This window comes from Pleurodeles waltl, chromosome 2_1 (genome assembly GCF_031143425.1).
Source record: "Pleurodeles waltl isolate 20211129_DDA chromosome 2_1, aPleWal1.hap1.20221129, whole genome shotgun sequence".
Lineage (NCBI taxonomy): Eukaryota > Metazoa > Chordata > Amphibia > Caudata > Salamandridae > Pleurodeles > Pleurodeles waltl.
In genome coordinates this window covers 201234872-201256857 of record NC_090438.1, presented here as the reverse complement: position 1 = coordinate 201256857, position 21986 = coordinate 201234872, and the positions used below count along the sequence as shown (strand labels likewise).

At 45.9% G+C, this 21986-nt stretch overlaps 1 protein-coding gene across 3 annotated transcripts in view; it reads left to right on the top strand.

Moving 5' to 3' along the window:
- Window positions 1-21986, top strand: part of MTMR1 (myotubularin related protein 1) — a 403694-nt gene that overhangs the window by 335997 nt on the left and 45711 nt on the right. For all 3 annotated transcript variants that reach the window (XM_069212405.1, XM_069212404.1, XM_069212403.1), the window contains one exon: window positions 18317-18430. In XM_069212405.1, coding sequence (XP_069068506.1) covers window positions 18317-18430 — 114 coding nt within the window. The remainder of the gene's footprint in view (window positions 1-18316; window positions 18431-21986) is intronic.

Sequence of the window (21986 nt, the reverse complement as noted above, 5' to 3'; positions counted from 1 at the left end):
TTCAGACCATCTCCAAACATCCTGGACCCGAAGCCTTAGGGTTTGCCAAGAACGCCATAATCTCATCTGCATAAAGTGTGATACGCTGTTCCGAGACACCTCCCCAAAACCACCCCTGAATACGGCTGTCACAGCGAATAAGGCAGGCCGAGGTTCAGTCGCTAGGGCAAACAGAGGAGTAGAAAAAGGACAACCCTGATGGGTACCTTTCCGGATAGGGAAGGGGAAGAACAAAATGCAGTTGACTTGAACCCAAGCAGTGGGACAGGGATAAAGAAGACTGACAGACAAGAATACGAAAACAAGGCCTAAACCCAGCCTTTTCCAGCCCAGTGCTTAGGAAAGACCAAACAACCCTATCAAAGGCCTTATCAAAATCCACTCAAAACAACGTTGAGGGGGAACGGAGATGATGGGCCTGCGAGAGTGCTATGTGTGCCCTCCGGATAAAGTGCCGCATATGACACACCGGCATGAACCCACATTGGTCTGGGTGGATCAAATGGGACAACGCAGTCGGATGGGCAAAGTTGTGGCAAACAACTTAATTTCTGTATTAATAAGTGAGATAGGGCAGGAAGATGTGCAACCATCCAGCGACTGGCCCAATTTCTGCTGCTCCCCCCTCTTCAGGGAGAGAATCTGTCTCCAGGGTGTCATTTGTTCTGATTTGAGGACTTCTTTCCCCCTCACATAACATTTGATTATCCTTCTTAGGACAGCTTTACTGGTCACCTATAATGTGCCTGCTTACTCAGCTGTGCCCCCATTCACTTTAAAATGGTAGGTAATCTCCTCCTCTATAAACTCAGAGCAACCGTGATCCAAAAGGTACCATGCCTTACTGTGCCACATGGGTCACAGCACCGCAACAGGAAGGCCAACTTGGAACAGAAGGGGGCATGGTCAGAGATCCCTCTGAGTAGGATCTCAATCTCTGAGAGCTGCAGGGCGTCTACTGCAGGGAGCTAAAGAGGTCAATGCGTGAGAGTCTTGTTTGCCTCTGAAGTATGAATTTAAGCAAGGTCATACGGGTGCCAGGCTTGCCATACATCACAAAGGGCCATGTCCAAGTCGTAAGTGGTCAGGATTGGGCCCAACAGCATGTCAGAGGAGGACCAGAGGCATCCATCTTGGGATCTGGAACTGCATTAAAGATGCCCACCACCAGTGACACTGTAGGGAGGGTCAGCAGAAAGGCCCCAGCAAATTGCAGTGTGCTCTGAAGCAGGTTTTGCGGGATGTGCACCAACAGGAGGTTATACTGTCACGCCTCCAGCCAGCCCACTATCCCCAGGTACCGCCCTTGGGGTTCCACGTGAGACACCATCGCCACTGACATAAACCCTCTATGCAGCAAGATAGCTACCCCTCTGCAACCCCGGGTGAAGCCCACATGATGAATGCAATAATAACCAAAATGGCCCAAGATGGGACAGTGGGCACCCAGTAGGTGTGTTTTCCGAAACATAACAACCACCATCCGGAACCGCCGAACTTAACAGCAGGACTCTTAATGCGGTCCAGCAGGCCGTTAACATGTCAGGACATTATCTTAACCGCCACGATCTGAAGAAGGAGACAACCATCTTAAACCCAAGCACCAGGGTCTCAATATACTAGCTGAGAACCCATTCTTGTGCAGGGGAATGGCATCATCAGTGTGGCTGGTGCGTGATTGGACATGCTTGTAGACTGTGCGGTCAAATAAACTAAAATATATATAACAACTCATTGGCCCAGCTTCCCCCACCCCATACTTCTACCCTGGGAGCATCTGTCGCCCTAACCGCACTCATAACACTAGCAAAACAGGAACAAAGGTCAGTCGCCTCTACCACTCCATGAGCTCCCCCATATCCGCAGGATATTAGTGACTAACAACAGTTCAAGGTAGTGTCTTGCAACAGCCCACATAGGGACCTTCTCTACAAACAAACATAGAACCCACCAGAGCACAGTGAACAGGAACCAAGAGCATGCACAACCCTCTACCCAACACCAGAGGTCTAGGACGACCACAAGGACCACATAGAGCCTCACGGAGGGGCTCCAAGGTCCTCTCCCTGTGACTTGAACTAATCTGATGCTTCTATCAACAAAGTGTCATGAACTACCCCTCCGGCCTCCTCCTCCTCTCGGTCCGAGTCCCGTTCTCACAAGGGCACCGACATGTCCTGTGGGACCAGCACTGCATCTTCTTGGGCGACCTGGCTGTCTGGAGCCTGGGGGGAAGATGATGGGTATCCCCCCTCCACTCCTAACTAGAGGGCCTAGCACCCCAGATGCATCTGGTCACTAGAGTATCTTCCTTTCGGCTACCCACCCCCATGAATATTCCGATGTTTCAAAGAAGTAAGTGTCAGAGTTAAAGATCACCTTTAGCTGTGCTGGGAAGAGGAGCATATTATGCAAATTGAGGGCTCAAAGCTTCTGCTTTACCTCCTCAAATGAACGTCAGCGCACCTGGACAGCCTGGGTGAAGTTAGGAAAAATCATAATCCAATAAATCTGAAAGCAAAGCTCCTGGTGCGTTTGGACGTCCCAAAGGATATTATCTCGGTCGCAGCAGGTGAGAATGCGTGCTTTCAGCGTCTGAGTCGGGGCCTCTAGAGGCGGCTGATGGGCCAGAGACCTAGGAGCTCTCCACACCACAAACCATGGTGATAGCTTGATGGAGGGTACACAGGGTCGCAGCCACTCTTCCAGAAACTGCTCCACTCCAGAGCTATTGGCACCCTCTGGAAATCTAACAAACTGGAGATTGTTATTTCGGGACCGGTTCTCTGCATCCTCAGCCTGCTTTTCAAGTCGTGCAATGGCCAAAAGGAGCTTAGAGACCTGCAGCTTAATTGTGGGCACCTCGTCCTTCACAGAAGGCACTTTACCGGCAACATTTCAGATGTCTTGTCACAACAGGAAGACATCCTCCATGACCTCACTCACCTTAGTTTCAACCACCTCCCTCCAGTCCTGTATCACCTGAAGGATATGGTCGCAAGATCGGAGTGACCGGAAGGTGGATGGGACTCTTGGAGACTGCCCGCAGCCCCAGAGGCTGGCTTGGTGTATTGGTTAATCTTCGTCTGAGCCAGCGCCTGTGGTGGTGGCCTGTAGTGCCCCATCTCAGTTGGGACACCTCTTCATGAGACAGATGGGGGGCACTCACTGTCACTTGTGGCCCGCTTACCTGAATGGGCAACACAAGCACCCAAGTTAGCAGCTTCAGCACAGTCGTATCAGGGACCTGTGCACCGATGTACCAGTAGGAAGAGGAAGTTCATGCCCCGCACGGAGAGCAGAACACAGCTCGGGTGGTTCCAGCAGCATTTCAAGGATGTACCCTGATGGAAGGTTTGTGATTGGAAGTAAAGCATCAGTGAGGCATCAGGTATCAGATGGAGGGCAGAGGCAATCACCACACCTCACCTCCATGAAGATCAGCTGCCCTCTATATCCATTTGCATAACCACTGCATCGCCCCCACTTGTCGTTCAGCAGTCTTCAAGGCAAGGAGCTGACCAGTTGTGAAGACAGCGGTGGCAAGTGGACCCCTGACAAGCACCCAGGCCTAGGGCCCCACATCTGATTCTGACCCCCAGGGAGCCCCTCACACCAAAGAGCATCACCTCAGTGGAAGTCCCTGGAGTTCAAAAAAAGGGAGAAGTCACCCAGGTCCAATAGTGCAAGCCCATACCCCAAGTCACCAGACCTCTGGCTTCCACCCGGCCACAGGACCTCACCATGTGTCTTCCACAAAGCAGGGCTCTGCGGGCCCCTGACCGGCATGCTCCCCCACGCGGTCCATCCAGCAGGACTTGATGTCCAAGAGGGGGACCCCCGTGACAGTAGCGGCCCGTGACTCTTGTGCACAAGCCCTGCACATGACCACCTCAGCTCAGTCATACATGCCAGTGTCAGTCCTTTCTAGGCTGTAGGACCCTCCCACACTGGCTCAGCGACAGCCGCATGCGACGTACCAGCTGGTGCATCCCCTCGCCAGCACTCTGCGGTGCCGCTGTTCACCTGCTCAGCTCCCGATGTGAGCCACCGCTGGTCCTAGGGCCCACCACCAGCTCCAGGGTGCTCCTCTTTGGTGCTGCCCCGACCGCTGCAGTTAGAGGCAGGCTGCTAGCTTGGGTGGGGTGTGGGGCGGCCAAGAGCGTCCCCACCCCAGCGGGCCAATGCAGGTCACACCAGCATGCGTGAAGTTGGGTACTTTGTCTACTTCGACCCCCCAGCACTGGCACGCGGGGGTGAGGGTTGGGGGGGAATCCCCATTGTTAGTGTTTGCGGTGGCGCTCTGGATTAGCCTCAACTTTTGGCCTCTATCTTGGCTGCCGTAAAATAATACAATGTTTAAGTCAGTGAAGGGCCATCCTGGAAGGCATATCTGTAGCTCAGCGAAGAAGTACAATAACTTTGGCAGGGCAATAATTTTCACTATGGCTATCGTTCCCATAGGCGACAGTGGTAATGTTGTACGGTATTTACCCGACTGTCGTATTGTTGCCCCGCTCCTCCCATGGTACCCTTCATCAGAGCCTTAGCATCATCGTCATGATGGACATTCACCCCCAAGTACCTGAAGTGATCAAACCGCCATTCAAGTCTCAAAACTGGAACCATGCCTGCTGCGGCTGTGGACACAGTGGGGAATAGATAAGACTTACTCCACTTTACTCCTAACAAAGAGTATTCACCAAGCTGTTCTTACATATTCATTACATCTGGCAGTGACTGTTGGACAATAAGTAGATCAGGGAATCATTGGCATATAGTGAAATAATTTGACATCTATCACCTTAGCAGATGCCTCAGGCTGCTTCAGCAAACATTCAAGTGGCCCCAAGGCCATAGCAAAAATGAGCTGTGACAATGTTCCCCTGTTAATGGAGGACTGCCCGAGATTGTCTGGCCTGTGCACACTGTTGCCACTGGATCAACCTCCCGAAGTATGAGCCAACCCCCGTCCTCGTCAGTACTTGCATCAAATATGGCCACCAAGTTTGTCAAATGCTTTTTCTGTGATAAGGGAAAACCCTTGCTGTTGTGACTCCCCTTTCCTCCCCAGCAGAGTCAATTGAGCTGAACAAACGCCACAGGTCAGGCAGGTCTGAGTGAATCCCCGGCACTGGATTGTGAATATTTTTTCTAGAATGTTGTAGTGGAGGTTGAGCTTTGCTAGCGACTGATAGGAGCATACATCCAGTGTGAACTGCAGAGCTTGGGCATTTAAAATGCCAAGTCATTATCAGGGCTCCAGATCTGCTCCAGCCTATAACCATTTTGTGGTAAATCCCTCCTGGTGTGCAATCTATGTACTGTTGAGTCATAAGAGTTTTCTTCTGGGATTCATGTGCCTCCAGGCGTCCTGAATGCACCAACCCTTCATCCAGCATGCATAGTAGACTGTAGGTTTACCATGTTGAGTACCGTGTATGTAGGGGGTTATATAGTGATCAGTCCCCAGGTCTGGAGCATAGTTGAAGTCCCTGCCCTCAGATTGAAGGTGTAGTCACATCTTAGAGTAAGGAAGAGATCAGGTGGTCAAGAAATGCAGAGTGAATCGAGTTAGGTACATAAATCGTCAGCAAATCCTGGGGCGCCCCCTTCTAACAGCCCCTCTGTGACAACATATCTACCCTCCTGATCCATTTGGCCTTGTTTTAGCACAAAGGGGACTTTTGGGGATGTCCAAATCAGGACAGCCCCCCCCCCCCCCACCCCCAACCCCCCAGTGAATGCCGAGTATGTGGTGCCTTTTACTTGACCTCTCCACCTGCTCGACAACTTCTGCAACTCTTTTGTGTTCATGTGTGTTTCTAGTATGGAAGCCACATATGACTGAAATATTTATAGATCGTATGTCTCTTGGCTGGAAGGGCTATACCCCTTATGTTTCATGTCAAGATATTGTGAGACCGTGAAGACTGCTGTTGCCTAACGTTGATTGCTACACAGTGTCCCTGTCGATTGGGAACACTTTATTGGTTTCTTCATTATACCTTATGAAGGAGTAGTGAGAGGAGAGGACAACAAAAAAACAAACCTTTATAGTAACATACTCAACTCCATCAGCCCTGGTAGGTTGGCAACAGGCTTCCTGCCACTTACGTGATAGCCTTGTCGCCATAACAGTCATGCCTTTCAGCTTAACCAAGTCCACCAGTGTTTGTGGAGGGTATCTGTGTGTGCGCCCACTATCAGGGTAATGTGCCCCTGCGCTGTCCTCTGTGTCCAGTGTATAGTGTTCTTTGAGGACGAGCAGCCTCTTGTCTGGCCGTCAGTCTCATGAGGTCGGGCATGAACAACATACCATCTCACGTTTTCTGTTCCTGTTTGATATTATGTTGTCTGTGGTCCTGGGTGTCAAGCAGGCCCTTGGTGCATTTCCTGGGCGGTATCCTCATTTTCCACATCATTCAAGTGTATGTTTCCCCTCTCTTCTTGACTGCTTTGTTGTGGGTTTACTTTTCGATCACCACGTTCTGTGCTTCCTAGGGCGCCCAGTACTGGTGCAGCTCTGGATTGGTCTGAAGTATCTCTACCCCTTTGGATTCTAACAATTGCCATGTGCCTTTCTCTGTATGAAAGAGCCAGTGTCATCATCGGCCACAATCCTGAGTTTCTCAGGGTAAATAAGAGCTTATTTGCAGCCCAGTAGTCTCAGTAGTTTTTTCACCTCATCGTAAGAGCTGCATAGGCATTGGACGTCCCGAGGGAAGCCAGTGAACATGTTAATTATGCTGTTGTCTGTTTGCCAGGGATCCCTGGTCCCGGTGTGTTGGAGGATGAGTTCTCAGTTTTGTAGTTAAACAGGCATGCAACAACCAGTTGCAATGGGGCCCCTGGTGATAGCGGGCCGCCTGGCATCGTGTGTGCCCTTTCAATAGAGAAAAAACTTGTTTTCTTACCCGCCAGGACATTGTCCAGAAGCCATTGCTCGAGGAACAGCTCCATGCTTGGGATTTTTGTGGGTTGTGGTATACTAACTATATGGATATTGTTCCTCCGGGAACGTTCTTCTGCATCTTATACTCCTATTTTTAGGATCTGGACATCATCTGACAGTTGTGCCATTTAGGTCTGGAGCTCTTTGACAGTGGGCTTCAGTGATGTGATAAACGACTGTATTTTTGACCCTGTCAATTAGTTTTCTGTGGTCCGTTCTCAGCAAACCTATGTCCACTGCTACTACATCTATTTTTGCTTCCAGGGCATTACGAGAGCCCCTAATAGATTGTAGCACTTGTCCAACGTACAGGCATAGTCTTCAGAAGAGGCACCTGCTTGTGTTGAATTGTTTGTCATCCCCATTACTTTAATGACAATGTTCATGGGTGTCCATGGTCCCCAGCTGCTTCAACAATCTAAACGTTACCATTGCCTGCAAGTGGTTTATTTTTAAATGAATTGATGTATATAACACTCATTGTGACCACCATTGTTTGAAAAAGAATATTCGGGCCAATATGTTGTAGTTTGTATTGGGGTGCCAGTTCAGTTTTGTGCATGAAGTAGTAAGGGTGTACTTTTTTTGTGATAGTTACTTTAGACTTTTGAAGAGTTGAAGGACTCAGAATTAGAAGATACTGGACACGCATACTCTATTGGGATTTTATTGTTTACCAGGTATTGCCCATTGGTTAGGTGGGGAAGCTTGCCTTAAATTAATACTTATACTTACTGCCCTTAGTGTGGGCTTGTGAGCTCCATACATTTCACATGAGTGTGCACGTTGTCTCTAGGTTAACTTGGGTCTGGGGTGATTAGTTACTAGGATTTGTCTGAAATTGAATTACAGTCTTTTATCTGCTTGTACTATGTGATAGCGCATGATGTTACTCACCAGTCACAATGGTGGTCACAATCGGTTTTTATATACATCAATTAATTTCAGATTAAAATGGTGCACATGGAGGCATGCATTTATGTGTTCCACATAATGGAACTTTTGCAGAACTGAATTGTGTTTGGTTTTCACGCTCACGATAATTGGTGATGGACTGATAAATCTGTTTGATCATATTCCTGAGGAGATTGTTTTAATAATATTTTCAGCCCTGGCGAAGTTGGTGGGATATTTCCCAGGACTAAACACGTGTTGGCTAATCTGAGGCTGATTTGAAACCGATTAAAATTGACTGAACTGCACTGAAGCACTGGATTTTCAGTTTGTGATAGGCTAAATTGAATCAAGCCAATTGGAGTTTGGATCTGGAGCTTAAGTGTCATCTGATGAATGAACATTACTTTATATATGGACTAACCACAATATAAGTGAATAATGTCTTGGAATTGCTTATAGGCGTGTGCCTTAAATGTAGACTTCAAGTCCAGCAGTCAGCTTCCCCACTGAGTAGCAGGCTGTGGCAGCACCTCAGGCCACCCCCAGCAGGCTGCCTTCAGCACCTCTTGGGCTTGCACCACTGTCTCACCAAGCGGCACAGGCACTTATTGGCTGCGCGATGCGATCGCAGTTGAGGGTCTTCGGGTCACACCCTTCAAACGTCAGGCTCCAGACATGCAACTAAACCCTGGTTATCCACAAGGCTTCTATCTACATGCCAACAGCTCTCTGCTGTTCCCTGCAGATGGATCAGTCCTTTCCCAGTCAGTGGATCGTCCCTCGTTATGGCCCAGAATCGGCAAGGGGGACCCAGCCACTCTCCACACAGCAGATGTTGACCGCTCCGTCCTTTTCTTGACCTCTCTGGTGATTGCAAGGATCCTTCTCAGTCCTGAGAGCTGTGCACCTCCGCCTCAGCCCAGGACACTCTGCTGCTGTCCATCACTCTGCAGACTCCGCCTCTGCCTAGCAGCAGGGACCAGAAGGCAGATCTCTCCTTTCGCAGGGGACCCCGGGGACTGCACTGTCTCCTGGTTTGCCCAGTTGTAGGATTTTGGCTAATTCTTGCTGGGTGTGGACAATCAGAAGGAACCTCTGTTAAGTGCGACCTACTCTTGACATCTTGAACATGTCCTTTAAAATATTACAGGTTTAAGGCCTATTTTTAAGTATACTTTTATTAGTATGGGGTCAAATTGTTTTAGCAGACAATTATTTCCACATTTGAGACAGGTACTGGGTGATGTTCCTTGTATATCGTCTACTTTGGTGTTTGGCTGGGACTAAGGGCGTAGTGAAACACCTGCCATTCTAGCTTCAGTGGGGGTGCCTCTGGACACTTCTATTGTTGTTTATAGCCCCTTTTAACTTTGAGCAGTGACAAGCAGTTGATAAAATCGAAAGGTAATAAATAACGCAAAGAGGGAATATAGCATTACACAGCTAGGAGGAGGCAGTGGAACCTGCAATCATTGTTTCACATAGAAAAAGACGTAATAAAATTAGACTAAGTGGGAAATGGAATGTGAGATCGATAGAAAGAAGGAAGGAAAGAAGATTCGGAATAGGAAAGGAAAGATGGAAAGAAATAAAAGATGAAAAAAGTTGGGTAGAGAAAAAGCAGAATTGAAAGAAAGACGGAAAACTAAGAAGGAGAAAAGAAAAAGGGTAAAAAAGAAAGAAAGAAGGGGAACTTTGCTCAGAGGGAATCATTTCAGTGGATCTTCCTAGAAAGAGCCAACCATGATTGCCAACTGGCCCACTCACCTGGAACCCTATTGATCAAAGTGCGGGGTATTTTTCTATGTACTCCTTTGACTGGAACTGTGTTTTGTTAGGTTATTTATTCCTCTTTCTGGCTCTTGAGGTAGGGAGCACAGCGAACAGTTGCAGCAAAACTTTACCCCTCCCCACCCGCGCCCCTGCAAGGTGAGGGTGACCCTGGTAACACCCATAACCCGGCAGTCGCTACCTGCCCTGAAGAACTTCACTTCTGCATGCCGTTTCCACAAAATAAGCAGGAGTTGCATTGATACAATGAGGACCAAAGAGAACACAGCCATGTTGGATCACCATGCTCTGTAATTAAAACTAAAGTCAGATTGTGTCCATTTGTCACATGGGAGTTTATGGGTTGACTGTGCATCCCTCACCTCCCAAACACTCGTCCTGTCGGCCCACCTTTTGTTTCCCCGGCTTATTTAAAGTTCAGGTGAATATGTCTTTCCTTATACAGAGTCACTGCAGACAGCCGGCTGTAGGACAGTGCGGCCGGTGATCTAGGTGGGCGGGCGCTGATCTCTGTGTTTAGCAATTACTTACGAAACTCGCGATTTAAAAGCACCTGCTGGAAAGTTCCTGGTGCGTGCAGCCTTCAGAAAGCAATTAAAATATCCAGATAACTTGTGATTAACGTTCCAGCTAGAGAGAGATCAGTTTTGTCTAGTGACCGTTTTGAGCCTCCATAAAGTAGCAGAGGGTTAACCTGCCTGCTGCAAAGAACAGATCTGTATTTATGTGGATAGCTAAGTGGGTTATTGAAGCTCGCCTTTACTAGCGCTTTAAAACGAATGGAATGTGTGTGAGAAAGGGGCAATGCAGAGATGAGGGGCTATTGTGCGGGGTAGTAGTGAAGGAGTCCGAGGACGTGGTCATGAGGTAGGGGCCGGCGCTGAGCCGGCCCTGACTGCAGACTTGCTGTAGCGAAACCCCCTGGAGTAGCTCTGCCTCAGGAGAGAATGGTGTCAGAGGAGCCCTCTCCATTCCACCTGCCATGTGTTTTGTTCTAGCTCCCCTGAGATCCATGGCGGGTCTTTAAAAAATGATACAGCCATAGTAAGAGAAATCTTCAAAAGCATCATTGATTTTAGGTTTGTTTTTTTCCAAAGTCAGACCAGGACTTTGAGGGACTCCTTTGGATACAATATACATGACTACAGGTCTGCTGCCCTAGCATGGTGGACCAGCTGTCACTGTCTTCTGTTTCGCAATGGAGGCAGGTGACACTTCACAGGAAAACGCCCCCTAGCTGGGCAACAATGTCTAAATTCAGCTTGGTTGGGGAAAGGCACTGTCTCCACCATCCAAACAATATTGCTCCGTGCTTGCCAAAGCCTAAGTGATGCCGTAAGTGTTCTTCATCACTAGCTTCACCTCAGTAATTAAAAACTACTTTCTCTTCTTCTCATGTAGGGTAGGTGGAATATGTATTTTTTTTTTTTAAGCAGCAGATGCCACAGACATGGCCTGGCTGCAATGAAATATTGGAGTACCATCTAAGTTTCACAAGCAAATTGCCCCTTCACCTTATTTGTGATCCTGGGCACCTTTAACTTGATATCTCTACCTGACGAAATGAGGTGAAATTCACTCAGTGCGCTAACAGTGAATTGTGAACACTGAGGCATCCACATATTGCAGTCAGGGCAGCCAGTGAACCTGACGATTTTTAGTTGGGTTTGTAGAAGGAAATTGCTGCCAAAGGCTTTTTTTTAAAAAAAATAAGCAGTCAAACTGTACATTTAACAACACGTTTTTCCAAGGATATTGTCTAGAAATTCATAGCTTTTACTGCCTGCTGTGTTTGCGAAATCACAGACTATCCGAGTACTTCGGGGTCTGCTACAGCTGCCAGATTCAGCATTCTTCTGTCTTGAGGAACAGATCACATATGCATCTTTCAGAGCACTGCACGCCTGATGGAAACACTGGATTCTTCCAATGCCATTTTGTAACAAGGAAGTTGCAGCAAACTCCTCGTTTGAACATTTAATGTGCACAATACAAACTCCTGGAATATCTCTTCTTGAATCCTCAAATATAACTTCTGGCACTTTTTTAACTCAAAAAATTGAAAATTAACGCTTGCCAGCCACCATCTTTCTCCCTCTTTTCTATTTTCTGACACATTTCAAGAAGCGACCTGCATAAGACATCATCAGTTTTGGTAGCTGCTGCACATAGACTCTGAACAGTATGAGGTAGAGTTCAAATACCTGACGTACCCCAAGAGAAATGAGATAGCTTCAAGACCTAAAACGGGATGGGGGAAACCTGTGTCTAATCGACAAAAAGCTGACCTAACCGTATTCTGGATGCAATGGCTGTTCTTCTCAAACACAATAGACATTAATAGAATCACTTTTATCTGAGACTGTGATTTAGGAGGGGCTGGCCAGAAGCGACCCCTGAATAGCACCAGCAGCACCAAAGCCAGCCTGAGGCGGATCCAGGAGGTCTGTTAATTCCGAAAGGTTCGACAGCCAGTTTGATATTAGTTATTTCACCAGCTTGGCAATGGCTAGAACAAGACTTAAGTTTAAAACATAAAAAGGATTCAAAGGTTGCTTTTACAAAAGATGATAGATTGACGGTCTTTTCTTTGGATGGTGAACAATAAAGAGTGATAGAGAATATTTGTGAAGAAAGGAACGACCGTGGGAGCAAGCCTTGTAAAACTGACATGAGGTAGAGATCATCAGAAGGACAGTTTGGAGAGAGGCAAAGGTAATCTGTGAGTTGTTCAGAGTCAGAAGTCTTGGAAACGTCTCCCAAAGGTTCTACATTGTCTTCAGAGAAGGCCACCATCTAGGTGTGAGTATTCGGTGGAGGATCAGCTAGCTTGGTCAATGTTAAGGAAGCAGCAATAGAAATAGTGAATTTAATTAGCTAATAGTCTGTCAAGCCCAATGGTATGATACCCTTGGTATCTATCAGGTTAGAAGTCAAGTCAGTGAGTTCAAGAATACGGTAAGCGGAAAGAATAGCTTTGAAAATGCATTGAGAGTATCTAACATTTAAGGTTGCATATTAAATTAAGTGACAAGGAGAGTAGTGTGTCCAACCAGCTATTAAAGTAACCAAGAGCCAATCTAAAAGAAAAGAGGAGGGCAGCTTGACTGGGTAGGTCAAGAAATTTGCTTCAGGACTGGGAGGTCTGTGCACCAAAATAGAAATAATGGGGAACAGAGGGAGAGTGAAGCACAAGGCCAAGGATTCAGTACAGAAGCCTTGTCACTGTTTAATATCTGGATGTTGAATTCATAGCTGTAGCAAGGATGTCTGGCTGCTGAGAGTCTAACGTGACAAGGAAGCTTTCAATAGGAGACATACCTTTGGTGGGATTTCCGAAGGATCTTTCATGTTTAATTAGGAGGTGTGCCACATACCTAGTGCAGCTAGGTGTGTGGAGCATTACTTAAGTGGCACACATTTTCTTGGCCCATTGGCACGATGGGGTGCACACATGCTTGTGTTTGCTGCGCGAGCTGTGCAGACTTGCCATATACTAGTATATATTCCAACTGGTGGAGACGTCAAGCCCCAAAAGAGGTCTATAAGTCAGGCAAGCACCACCAGAGCTCAGTGAATAGAGAACAGGCAAACCCACAACTGCAGTCTATAGTTTGACAGACATGGGAAGGACTGTGGACCAGAGGCAAACGATAATGTGTCAAAAAGCAACATCTGAGACAAAGAACAGAGCAGAGGAGTAAAAACAAACAGGACAAAATAAAATACCAGAGTATTTAAAATAACATAAAGGGTTCAAAGTAAAACGGAGTGCTATCTCTGTACAGCAATAGTGTGTGCAGCACGAAACCCAGCTTGCAGCCAGACTGACAAGAGTGGTAGAAATGACTGTATTCAAGTAGTATGCAGGCGCTTCTTCATCATCTGACAACACACCTTAAAAATACATGACGCTGCTTTCAAGACCCTTCATTATCTGGTTTGCTTACATTTCTAATTTCTATGGTTTCCGCCTAAGCTCGAAAAGTAAAGCTGAAAGGGTTTTGTTGTCCCTGGCGCTGGATTCAGTAAACCTACGACCGCAAATAGGATTCCATGGAAACATCTGAATTGTAAGCTCTATCAAAGAAATGGGGACAGCGTGGGCAGCAGTGCAAAATTCTCTCACAAAGAAAAGGACCAGCACAATCAGCAGTGCAGGATTGCTTAGGCACTGTAAAGGCACTGCATGGCAGCAGCTGTGCAGCGTTTCTTCAATCGCATGGCAGCAGTGCAAGCTTCTTTACACAGAAGACGTAAAGGAAAAGTTACAGCAGTGCAAGCTTCTTTACACAGAAAACGCAAAGAAGAGGTTACAGCAGTGCAAGCTTCTTTACACAGAAAACGTAAAGGAAAGGTTACAGCAGTGCAAGCTTCTTTACACAGAAAATGTAAAGGAAAAGTTACAGCAGTGCAAGCTTCTTTACACAGAAAATGCAAAGAAGAGGTTACAGCAGGGCAAGCTTCTTTACACAGAAAACGCAAAGAGGTTACAGCAGTGCAAGCTTCTTTACACAGAAAACGCAAAGAAGAGGTTACAGCAGTGCAAGCTTCTTTACACCGAAAACACAAAGAAAAGGTTACAGCAGTGCAAGCTTCTTAACATCAAAAACGCAAAGAAAAGGTTACAGCAGTGCAAGCTTCTTTACATCAAAAACGCAAAGAAAAGGTTACAGCAGTGCAAGCTTCTTTACACCGAAAACACAAAGAAAAGGTTACAGCAGGGCAAGCTTCTTTACACAGAAAACACAAAGAAAAGGTTACAGCAGGGCAAGCTTCTTTACACCGAAAACACAAAGAAAAGGTTACAGCAGTGCAAGCTTCTTAACATCAAAAACGCAAAGAAAAGGTTACAGCAGTGCAAGCTTCTTTACATCAAAAACGCAAAGAAAAGGTTACAGCAGGGCAAGCTTCTTTACATCAAAAACGCAAAGAAAAGGTTACAGCAGGGCAAGCTTCTTTACACAGAAAACACAAAGAAAAGGTTACAGCAGTGCAAGCTTCTTAACACAGAAAACACAAAGAAGAGGTTACAGCAGTGCAAGCTTCTTAACATCAAAAACGCAAAGAAAAGGTTACAGCAGTGCAAGCTTCTTTACATCAAAAACGCAAAGAAAAGGTTACAGCAGTGCAAGCTTCTTAACACAGAAAACACAAAGAAGAGGTTACAGCAGTGCAAGCTTCTTAACATCAAAAACGCAAAGAAAAGGTTACAGCAGTGCAAGCTTCTTTACACAGAAAACACAAAGAAAAGGTTACAGCGGTGCAAGCTTCTTAACACAGAAAACACAATGAAGACGTTACAGCAGGGCAAACTTGTTTACACAGATAACAGAAAGGAAGCGTTACAGCAGTGCAGGTATGCCCTCACAGAAAGAAGACTTTTAATTGATGAAGGTCGGTTAGCCAGATCACTGTATTATATCTCCTATAGTCTCAGAACTATGAAGACTATACCCTGATCCTTCTCAGAACCGAAGACATATTGGGGAGTCAGAGCAGTATCCCTGAATGTCTCTAACACTGAGTGAGGGAAAGTGACCCATGGTTGAACGAATCAAATATCAAGCATCTGATAACGAACAGCAGAAATATCTGCATCCTTCCTGTGACATTGACACTGTTCTTTCAGTTATGCTCACTGGGTGATGCACAGGCCAGCATCCTGGACTTTCAGTACACCACCCCTAGGTTACACATGGGTTGACAAGACTACTACATCCCCTAAGATGACTTAATCATTTCATTACAGGGTAACTAAAGGTGGAGGTAAAAGTAGTAAATATGTGTTTGCTTTAGTGGTAGGCATTGTAGTGAATGCAAAATTATTGTAGATTGATAATTTCAGCCATGACTGTGTCATCCAACCAGGCATTCTGTTTACCTTGGCTATTCTTTACCCTCAAGTCAACAAAGTCTTGGGGAGTAAAGAAGTGTGAACCAACGACTGAATATGCTGAGGAGGTGTCAAGACCAAGAATGAATGCTTCTCATATCAAGTCACAATGTTCGTTTTTGCCTGTGTGGCCGTAAAAATAGGGAGAAGAGGGCTGCGTGTCACTTACAGGTTAATATGACTCAAAGGTAACCCTCTCTTTAACCCGAGTCAGTGAATTAAAAGGTCCGGAACACTAATCCTGTTGTGGCTGAAACCATAACACCATCCTCCAAACATCCTGAGGTCAGAAACTACCAGCGAACCTTTCGTCATTGAGAAGAAAGGTCCTGATATTTTGCATATTGGTTTCTCCTCATCGATTCCAGTTACATTACTTAGGTTTTTCATGACATTTTATCTTGATTCACCGACTTTGTGATGTCTGTCTATTTGAATCTCGCTTTTGGAAAGTTGCTTGCGGTGACACAAACGCTGCCCTGCACTGAGAACTACAGTGTCCAGCAGCTGACGGCTGTTGCCTGGTCTGTGATCTCTCTCCAGAGCCGAAGAGGAGGCACATAGGTGCAGAGCCTGTTTGAGCAAGCCGCGAGAGCTGGTCACGCTACCCCTTGCAAGCGTCTCGGGCCAACACTGAACTATTGTGTAGTGCCTCGAGGTTTCTTAAGCATCTGACTCTGAGCCCTCAATGGTGTTATTCTCACAGGAATGAACGCAGTAGGGGTGTTTTGTCTTTACTATTATGGTAACCATGCCAACACATTTTTGCTGTTTTGTGGAAAGAAGAGAGAAATTGCTCAAAATACTCAGTCCTTATCTGCTATCCACCAGCATTGGATTACGATAGAGAGAAATAAGCAAAAACTACAAAAAAGAGGCTCTGGTGTCTCTGAACTGCACGATGCACACACAGAACCCCGGTCTAAAAGCAGCTTCCTTGCTGTGGGTGTGCTGTGGTGGTGCAAAGGAAGAGGGTCGTTATCATGACCATAACTGCCCCATTTCAGTGCGTTTCAGAGTTTATGGTTACCTCAAAGATATCATCTGCGTGTCTATAAATGCGTGCGTTAATACACAACATGGACCCCTTCTGTACCGTATAAATCTAAAACCCTTTGGTCCGTATGCGGTTTTGCAGTAAATGCTCTGTGTGATCAAGTTGTATATTTTACGTTAATTTTTGTCCTACTTTGTGATTAACTGACGATAAAATGTAAATTATTTGATTCTTACTTGATGCTGTTTGCAAAAGATGCAAGTCAGATGGCCACTCAACTAGGGGTCTGTAGTGAGACTATTTAGCATCTTGTCCTGGTGCCAGAGTAGCCTCGGACTAGGAGGAAGTGTGGCACGCATCACCGTACCCTGAAAACCAGTTTTGGAAAGCTTTGATTCTCGCAGTGACATTGGAGGATCTGGAGAGCCATGTGTCCTGGATACACTTGTCACGTCTTTCAGTTTGGCACTCCCAGATGTCCGTATTGCTGATGGTGTGCGTTGGTGCTGCGCCGCAAACCTTCCAACGCAGAGATTACTGTGGGTGTTCAAACCGATCCCTTCATCAATGGGGTTGCAAGAGCCTCGTGAAACTGCATGTGATGCAGACCCGCTGACGCCAAGTCGGAAAGAGGGTGGGACATCTGAGGTGGATGTGCAGCTATGACACTAATAGCCACCAGCTCGGACAGGCCTGGCTGCTGCAGGTGAAAACCTCCCTCAGATAGCAGCATCTGACTGCTGGGCTGTAATATTCAATGGCCCTACCCTCAATAGGGTGGGTGTGACCTGTGTTCTCTAATAGTGCGGTACAAAAATGTCACCATGCAGCCAACAAGAACAAATTGAAACTCGTTAGAGAATAGTGGGTTAAAATGTTTAAACCAGCCGTGTATGGCGGGAGGCACCGACTGGTATGGGGTGGTGGGTGCTTTTGTGGCTAGCTCAGGGCAGCCCACCCAGCTCTGAAAGCAACCTCTAGCCTGCGGCACACAGGAAAGGGCCAGACAGAGTGGCAAAATGGCCAATCTGGGTCAGGGGAAGACTGGACTATGAGAGCAGCCAAGAGGTAATGCTGAAATTCTGTGACTGCAAAATAAATCTTTTACCAAGGATATGCAGTGCTCGTAAACTAGGAAATGTAGGAGTTCCAGTGGCTTAAAAAAGCCCTTTTCGAGAGGCCTTTTTGCAACACATTACTCTGCAAAGCTACACGTGGCCAGCACTGGAGTGACCCAAATTCTCACTAAGCCTAAGGTGGCGCAAGTCCTTTAAAAATTAAACTGGGGGATCTGACCAGGGTAGACTAGAGTTAGATCCTTGTCTACCCAAGTCCGTGTCGCTCTACCCGAACGACTGACATCTCGTAGTTACACGGTATACTGTGGTGACGTTTACACTGTGCGCTGTACATTAATTGAGTGGTCAGATTCATGCAAGAAAGCATGCAGGCCTCCTAATAAAATCCCACGTTCCCTTAGTCTTTGGCATGCTATTTGTCTACTACTGAAGGTATTTTTATTTCTTGTCAGAAATTCTTAGCAGCTGATCGGCAATCCTTATGCAGTCAGAGTATCTATCAGTACTGTTTACTTCCTAGCATACGTACGGTACTGTGTACACATACTTTTAAAAAAAAATACAGCATATGCTTTTCTTTATATCCTTGATTTGCTTAGAACACAAATGCAGGCAATATTGGAAGATAACGCCCTTCTTAAGTCTGTAAAGCCTGTATTTACCCTCACCGAATCCTCTGAAAAAAATGTTTTTTCTTTTAGTTTCCAGCAGCATTCGAGTTTAATGAACTGTTCCTGATCACCACGTTGGATCACCTTTACAGCTGCCTCTTTGGGACCTTTTTACACAACTGTGAACAGCAAAGAATGAAAGAGGTAATTCTGCACAATGTTTTCTTTTCTTTGCCTTTTGTGGCCAACTTAGACACTGTTGTCCTACGAAGAGCATGGAGTTTGGTTGCTGCTCAACCAAGTTACTTTTCTTGATGTAAAGTTGTTTGTTGGAGAAAGTGAAACCTGTTATATTGGTCTATATGGAAAATATGTGAGCAGTGTTTACTTTGCATCACACAAAGCCATCAACATTAGTCCACGTGGCAAGGTTTAAATCTGGTGTCATCCAACCATGGGCTCACCATGTAAAAAACCTGTGACACCAATATCCACTACTTAAAAAATAATAAAATGGCGCAGTTTCTGGCTCGTGGGGAAGAGCTTCAAAGTTGCTAGGATCGAAAATCTCAATTCGGAGAGACTTTTTAAAGGGAGGAAATGAGGCCTTGTGGAAAAGCTGTGGTATCAGCCGTGCTACAAATGTTACTAGTAAAGTGTGACAAAAGCTCAGGATTGTTAGAAACAAATTGACAGAGCAAGAGATAAGAAAAAAGTGCTACGTGAGATAAGGCGCTGCAGGGGTGCACTTGAGACAGACACTATTTTAGAGAGCAAAAGATGTAATACAAGTGCCAAAAGGACATTAAAAAGGACAAAAACTGGCAGTATGTTGACAGCAGCGTGGAGAGAGAAGCAAAAGACTATGTGGTAGAGCGGGCCTATGCTAAGGAGAAGATAAATTCTTAGATGAAGGACTGTACAATTTAGAGACTATTTCAAGGCATTAAGTAAACAGAGCTTAGTCCAAGTGAAACAATTGATGTATGTGAAAATTAAAAAGCTAATTAAGAGCATACTTAGAGTGGCACTTGGAAAAGGCGTTTCCATGCATTTTTATTAAGAATAAATAAATGCTAAGTGACAATATTAATGTCAGGTTATGTGTATTTGTATAGTACACAGTTCATCTGGGAGGGTATCCTGTCGTTGAAGCAGGAGCAGTATGGGCCAAGCCAGGGTCGGAGCTACGTGAAGAGCCAGGTCTTCTGTTTTTTTGTGGAATTCAAGAACTGAGGAGGTGGCTCTGATATGCTCTGGCAGGTCGCTCAAGGCTTTAGCAGCAGGATAGGATAAGGCTTGACCTCGAGATTTGGTTCTGCGTATACAGGGGATGTCTTCGATTAGGACTCCTTTGAACGGAGGTTTCAGGTAGGCATGTGGAAGTTAATGTAGTTAAAATACGTGGGCTGATGTTGTGCATGGCTGTGTATGTGTGAGTGAGGAGTTTGAAGAGTGCATGTTTGCGCATTGAGAGCGAGAGGACCTCTTTGAGGTGCAAGGTAGAATGTTAAAAGTGAACCTGGCCTCTGAGTGTTGTATAGTCTGGAGTCTTTGGGTCAGTTGACTGTTGATTCCAGCATAGTGTGCATTGCAATAATCCAGATTGCAGGGGATGAGGGCTTGGATGACAGTTCTGTGGATATTGTTGTGGAGCCATTTGGAGATCGTCTTGAGCATCTTCAGTGTGTAGAAACAGGAGACTGAGATATTGTTTGCTTGTCTTGTCATGGTGAATTGGTTGTTGATTACTTTTCCGAGGTTCTTTGCGTGGGTTGCCGAGAAGGGTGTGGGTCAGAGTAAGACAGGCTTCAAGGTGGAGTCACAAAATAAGATGTCTAAGCCGAAGAGTACTAATTTTGTCTTGTCTGTGTTGAGCTTGAGACAGTTGGTTTTCATCAGTCGGGTGACTTTCGTCATGCAGGGTGAGAAACTGGTCCCGGTGTTTGGAGTCGTGTCAGGACACTGAAAGTATGAGCTCGGTGTCGTATGCATAGGATGTTGATTCAGTGAGAGCGGATGATGCTGGTGAATGGAGTCATGTAGGCATTGAACGGAATGGAGCCCTTGGTGGACGACGACACCTCGTTTACTGCCACTGCTGCAGCTCACAGGCAGCAGCAGGGCAAAGTGACTGTCAAGTACGACCGCAAGGAGCTGAGGAAGTGGACAGTGGTGTGGAGTGGATCTTGGAGCAGCTCAGCGCGCTATACGGCTTAAAAGAAGAGATACCAAGCTCTAGGCAAAGATACATTGTACCCACCCCCCTTTTTTGGCTTATCATATGGGCACTGTCCCCAGTCGTATCACAGGAAATGACACCAAAGAAAACAATATCCCATTACAATAAATTAATACACACAGTAAATTAAAGCCCTTTCGAAAATAGATATGTGTCATCTTTTTGACGTGGATACATTAATCTAGTGAAAAGGTGCTTTTCGTTAATTTTGTGCCTCATACATTTTTGACATGCAATCTAAATTCACAAGTTATGAGCAAAAAAACCTCAAAATATGTACACCATTATTCCAGGCACCAAGATAATTAAGTCTTGTTGAGGTGAAGGAGGGTGTAAACATTCTGAAGAGCCAGAGGAGTGAGATGAGGATGAAGAAATGCCTTTACAAAAGGTTCTCAACGTCAGTTGTTGACGTCGCTCGTCAGTGTGCTGGTCTGGAGGTTCCCGCCGTGGATCTTGGCGTTGAACGGTGAGATCGTTGGCAACCCATCGGCATTGAACCTTGTCTGGAAGGTGAACAGGATGGAGCCAGACCTTCTAACGGCAAAGGTTTTGATGTCAAGGCATGCCGTCGATGAGAATCGTGGCGGTGACGGTGTCGGGCTGGAGAGCTCTTGGAAGCAGATCTCCTGTTGTGGGATTCTGTACCTGCTTTTCTCTTCTTCTGAGGGGAGATAAGTGATGAAGATCTTTCCATCCTCCTCCTTTTCTTCCTCCCCTGTTCTTGTTTCATGTCTTCCATCTAGCCACATAGTCTTATGTCTTCTCTATCTTTGATAGTTTTTTATTTTATTTATTTGTTTATACAAATGTCACAACCCTTAGTGGCCTGTTGAGGTGATAAACATACCACACATACTTTATGGGCATCTGAAGAGAACTGGCATTTTTTACTAGAAAAAACTCTTCCACAAAGCGGAAAAATAAACAAAAATGTTTTACTTGACAGAACGAGTGAGGAGGTGTCAAGTGAAAAAGGTTTGAAAAGAGCAGCGAAAACATTGTCTCACAGATATATAGTGAAAAAAAATCACATGTGGTGTTCAGAGATCCTGCTTGAAGTAGCCGGAAAGAAGAACTGACTCTCTCAGGTAAACTGCAACTGCAGTGCATTCTCAAGCAGTCTCTCGAGGGTCCTTAAAGGAACAGGCTCTATTTCGAGCTCTCAGTGTTAGCCTGTATCAGACTGTTTTTTCCTCTCATGCTGCCAATGTCAGGGCCAGCCCTTTTTCTATGACAAAATGTTGCAGATCTGAAAGATACCTTTTTTCGCACTACTGTTCTTGCTACGCTGCTTAAGCATTGCAAGGAAATATACATCACTCATAGTCTACAGTGCAACTATGAAGAAAATGATTCAAGTGATGAACACAATTAAAACATTTCATGAAATCTAAAGATATACTGAAGAAGGTGTTCTGGGGCCCTCACAGGTAGCACCAAATTATTCTGTTTTTATGACTTTAATGAAGATGCCTAAGACGGCCAGCCAAACAAACATGCGCACTTAAGTGCACT